Source organism: Alligator sinensis, unplaced genomic scaffold, assembly GCF_000455745.1.
Source record: "Alligator sinensis unplaced genomic scaffold, ASM45574v1 scaffold548_1, whole genome shotgun sequence".
Taxonomy (NCBI): Eukaryota; Metazoa; Chordata; order Crocodylia; family Alligatoridae; genus Alligator; species Alligator sinensis.
In genome coordinates this window covers 300,874-306,141 of record NW_005842973.1, presented here as the reverse complement: position 1 = coordinate 306,141, position 5,268 = coordinate 300,874, and the positions used below count along the sequence as shown (strand labels likewise).

At 37.0% G+C, this 5,268-nt stretch overlaps 1 protein-coding gene across 1 annotated transcript in view; it reads right to left on the bottom strand.

Moving 5' to 3' along the window:
• Positions 1-5,268, bottom strand: part of TRAPPC8 (trafficking protein particle complex 8) — a 75,269-nt gene that overhangs the window by 42,656 nt on the left and 27,345 nt on the right. Inside the window, exons 9-11 of the mRNA XM_025192835.1 lie at positions 4,984-5,134; positions 2,979-3,079; positions 2,269-2,374 (exon numbers count right to left, since the gene is read on the bottom strand). Coding sequence (XP_025048620.1) covers positions 2,269-2,374; positions 2,979-3,079; positions 4,984-5,134 — 358 coding nt within the window. The remainder of the gene's footprint in view (positions 1-2,268; positions 2,375-2,978; positions 3,080-4,983; positions 5,135-5,268) is intronic.

The following is a 5,268-nucleotide window of genomic DNA, read 5'->3' as shown; positions in this document are numbered from 1 at the left end:
AAGAGGTCTCAATTTCAAAGTTAGACTAGGCAAACATAACTTAACTTACTTGCCAATAAAGCATAGCTCTACTCATAAATAAGAAATGTCACAAAAGGCTAGGTAGACAGCAGGGGAAGTTACCACATTATTGCTTTGTGGAAGACTGCTTCCTTACTGTAGACAGTAGGCTCTGGTCTGCTGACCCAACTGCACGTTGGTCCATCCTGCAAGCTTTTAAAATTTGAGATTATGTTCCCTGGCCTACAGTGTGAAATGCAGCCCTTGAAGCAGAAAGCGCTGAAAAAAAGTGATATACTCGAGAAGCGCTTGTGGTTTTTTGGGGTGTTTTTTGTATTGTTTTGTTGTTTGTATTTTACTTGCAAAGCATGAGCAAGCAGTCATACCACCAGGTAGTTATGTTAAGCTTACAAATATTCTTGTAGAAAAAAAAAATCACTCGAAGTCCCTCTTGGATCCCAACTTGAAAGACCATACACATTATATCATTATTCAAAACTGTGTTTTCTAGTGTGGTCTCTGCTTCTGGAGCCACAGTTTAGTTATAAGACCATAACAGTCCCATTGTAATGCTTACAGGAATCAAAGGGCACACGGATCAGTCAAAACATACTGCATTCAAGGAGGAAGTTGAAACCTTTTGTTAAAAGGGACTTCGTTTTTACTGCTGCTTTTGTGATCCATTATAAACAGTTTAATGTTTTCTTCGAAAGATTCCAGTGAGTACAGCTATGCTTTAAAAGCCTTACTTCATGATTATACACATCTACTAACATGGGTAAATTCCACCCTGTATATCCAGTTACTTTTTCAGTAACCTGAAAGAAAGATCAACAGCTATGAACAGGATAAGAGAGAGAAGGATCAGCCCATAGTAAAATGTCAACATTTCCTAACCCTTGAGCTACTCAGGCTGAAATTTCTAACACTTACCATTCCCATCCAAATGTTCTGCTGCCATTTTTTCCCGGAAAAATTAAAAACAAGAATATCAGCTTTAATAATATATATTATTAACAGAAAACCACAAAAATTATAAGAGGGGTATAATAGTGTTACTGAATTTCTCTGAAAGAAATGGGAGTAGATCATTATGGTCACTTCATTCCAATTATTTTTTCTTTTTTAGTTGTAGCCAAACTTTAATGAACAACACTAACCATGTATCAACTATAGAACATCAGTCTTTTATACCTCTGAACAGTTTTATTAGCTGAATTTTAATTAGTTTATGAAAGTCAAACTGAAGCAGAACAAACTAATCCTAACAGATCAGCAATTTTAACATTACAATATATTTTGACCTCCAGATAAATTAAACAAAAGGAATGAGACAGTTAGCAAATAAATTCCCTGCTTTCTCAAATCACATAAAAAGATCTGCTGCAGCCCCAGGCCTCCTACACGTTACAGGACCTGTTGACACCTTTCCTTACTACAAATAGCAAGGCATTACTATTAGAAGCTTTTTCTCAGTTGTAACTATATTGTAAGTGATTATTTCCTCTGCAACTGCCTCAGCGATGATCCAGCAGCACAATAGTTAATTATTGAAATACTAAAGTGAAAACTAAGTGATTGGCGCAATAAACAGTGCTCAGTATCTCCTTGTCATATATCTGGTCTGAAGTCAGGAAATAAAATAAGAAATGTGACTAGAATGTCTCTTGGATATTAAAAGGACAAAATTAAAAACCATCATTTGTTGTTTAACATGCACCAAGGATAATTTTGACAGACTTAAGAGCTGAAAGTAAAAAGTATTTAATAACCAAGGCACTGAAGTGCTTTCATCAGCTTTGTTAATTTAGTTCAAAGTGTATCAATGCCATGTCACCCACATAAGACAAGCAGACACCACTTGTAAAAACCATGCTAACCCTTAGAGGTTTTTTTTAAAATGCATTAACACCTCTCAAGTACTTAGCAGAGGTCAAAAGACAGACTAAAAATGTAAATAAAATGAACAATTCAGGCAATATTTTCTCTTTTCAAGAGTAACCATGGACATTACTTCAAGTACAGAGGATAGATTAGATGCATCTATGCAATGAAGATGCACAAAAACATGCAAAACTGATTTATTTATACAGGCAAATCAAATCAAGATTACTCTCAACTCAAATCTTATTCCAACCCATTTCTGCCACACACCCCTTTCACAAAGGATTAGGCAAAACCAGAACTTTTTTTTTTTTTTTTTTTTTAGCATTTAACTGATATTAGGCATTTAAAGCAGGGAAAGCAGAAAGATTAAGTTCTCTCTACCTCACTGGTTAAACGTATCAGAAGAGCAGCCGCTTCTGAATATTTGCTTTGGCTTTTTAAGATTTCAGCACTAAGCAGTACACATCTCTCCGCCAGTACCATGTTCCTAAAAAAAAGGAGGATATTAAACAGTGCATTTTAACAAACATTAGAATGAATCCACAGTTTCTTCTGAACTGAAATCTAGCAAGAAGTGTTAGTTCCAAACTAGTTCCAAAACTACTATTTTGTTGTATACACAAGTGTGCACTCTTATTTTAGTACAGTAATTCATTGCTACAAAGTAATTCCTTCATTCTAGGTATTCTTAAAACTATATTGCTGAATGAGATTTAACTTATTTTAAAATCAAAATTTATAATGCTTATAAAGGTTTGTCTCCTAAGGAAACACTAAAACTGGACTTTGGCAAAGTAATAAACTAATTTAATAAAGAAAATAAAAGAACACAAAAGCCAGAGACAAAATCTACCCTTGGCAAAGTGTCCCCTCTCAGAACACGCCATGTCAAGGAGGTTAAAACAGCTAACAAAAGTGAGCTAAATGTCCACTGCAGCTTCATTTTGATATACCTATGAGAACACAAGGTAGTAATCCTGATGTTAATCTTGCGTTATCACTGTTCAGTAAAAGCAAACCTCCGGGAGGGGGAAAGTATTTTATCATTCACTGGATGGAAAAGGGGGGGGAGGGAGAACAGTTCTACCTACTTGCAGATATCTCGATATGTTTGAATGGCTGTATCCATATAATGAGCAGGATACGGTCTAGGCGCTCCAGGCTGAAGAAAAGCTGATACTGCAGCCATTTCCTACAGGATAAAAAGGTACTTTAATGCTGTCAGAAGAGTTAAAATTTACAAAGCAAAAAGGAATCTTGAAGACTAACAGAAAAATAAATATTTAAAAAATCCAAATGCCTCAAACCCAGCATTGTAATCCACAACTGATGCCAGTGAACTTTGTTCGTTTACAAATTCCCAGACCAGCTAGGACTTTGATTGAAGCTGTTCAATTTATACTCTGAAACACGAAACCCCTAGATATTTTAAGTACCAATGATTTAGTAGGAGACATTTCTCCAAGTAATCAATGATATAGCATAGGGCCAAGAGGTACTTCCCTACTAGAGAGGATACTTCTACTTGTCTGTGGTACTTAGGCAATTCCAGTTTTGTTCCATTCGTTCTATCCGAACATATCTTCTGAAGTTTCTTTTGAATTTCAACATTACCACGCATATGCATTTCAGGAGTAGCTGAAAAAGTTCGTTGGCATAGTTCGTACACAAGTATGTAAGCATGTTTTTTTGGGAGGTGCATATACATGCATGTACACACTTTTTCTTAAAAAAATAAAATAAAAAATAAACTCTACATAATTACTCTGAGCATTCAAAAGGTTTTACACAAGTTAGTGTCAGTGATTCTCAATCAGGTGCCAGATAAGCCAGGCTCACGTTTGTCCCTGCCTGGACAATCTCTCACCCCTAGTACCTACCCCCGTATAAGGAGGTAGAGCACTGCAATATATAAATTGGTTTATAAAATTGGGTACCACTCAATTAACAAATGTTAGGGGAGGGGTGCCTCAAGTCCAAAAATGTTGAGGACCACTGGCTTATATACAAGAATGCTCCAAACAAATCCAAACAGAGTCATGGTGGAATTGATGAGAAACCAACGACACTTCTGCCCAAGGAAATTCCATCATCGCTACAACAAGAACTAAGCTCCTTCTCACTTACTGTGTCTGGCCCTATGAATCTTGTAGTCTTTTCTGCAGTGGCTGTTTTGACAGGAAGAGAAGTAACATGTGGCCTCACCCTGCTTAGTGCCAGGTCATCAGGATAATCTCTTGAGATAGGAGATGAAAGTTTTAACCCCTTCAGGCAGAGGAGGACCCTAAATCCAGATCCCCAATTCTAAATCATTAGGCATGTTTAGAATGATGGGCACTACATTCTGCTCCAGCTAGGTTTCTGAATGAAAGTGTCCATTTCTGTGTTGAACTCAGTGCTATTTCCATACACTAGGAATCCTTATAGGATGCCTCACCAATCAATCAAGACCCTCAGGGGACTTAGAAACAGAGATACCCAATTTGTGAAACCAAAACCAGACTTAAGCATGAGCTTAGCTTCCAGATGCTCTACAGGTCCAAAATGGTGGTGGTTTGGGGTCTTGTGCACCCCGAGGGACATATCACAGTTTGTGAACCCCTGGTTTAGTGCATGAGCTCATTACTCTAGTGCATAAACAACTGGTGCCAAAGCCCTGAAGATCCTGGGCTGGAAAAAGAAACCCATCAAACCTACAACTTACTATGCTTGTTATACTAGTCCATTTATCAAAAGCTTCAGAGGCAGTGGATTGTTTTGCCAACCTGAAGCTTGTAACAGACTTAAGAACTTGATGCAATATTTTAGGCTTCTTTACCCATTTACAAAAACGGATAGGAAACAATTAAAATAACCTATGACAAAGTGGGAGTTTCAGCCTCCAGTGCTTTAAGATTTTTGGAAATATTTATTCAGCAAATGAAGTTATTCCTATTTAAAAAATGCTCAACTTCAAGCCTGAGACTAATGTGATTTGAAAAATACTGACATCAAAGTCTGGCCCATCAGGTATTTAAGTAGTCAAGTTTTTACTTTCTCTCCAACATTAATGTTAAATAGCCTTTAATGGAACAGTTATACTAAAAATACACCAACCAGTGCTCCAGCTGCATAAAGCATTGCTTGGTCACTTAAAAAATCTTTCTTTGCTGTATGGTAACAGCTGTATGCCAGTTCGTAGTGTTGCACCAAGAAACACAAATCTGCCATTTTTCTGATCTGAAGTTCTGGCGCTTCAGGGGGATACCTATAAATACACAGCAAAACACACTTTGGTTGATTAACAAATGAGACAGACAAGACCTGAATTCTACAGTAAAAAGAAAGCCTGAAACATGAAATGTTTTCTTCCCATTCATCCCCTGCCACAAGCAACAAAGA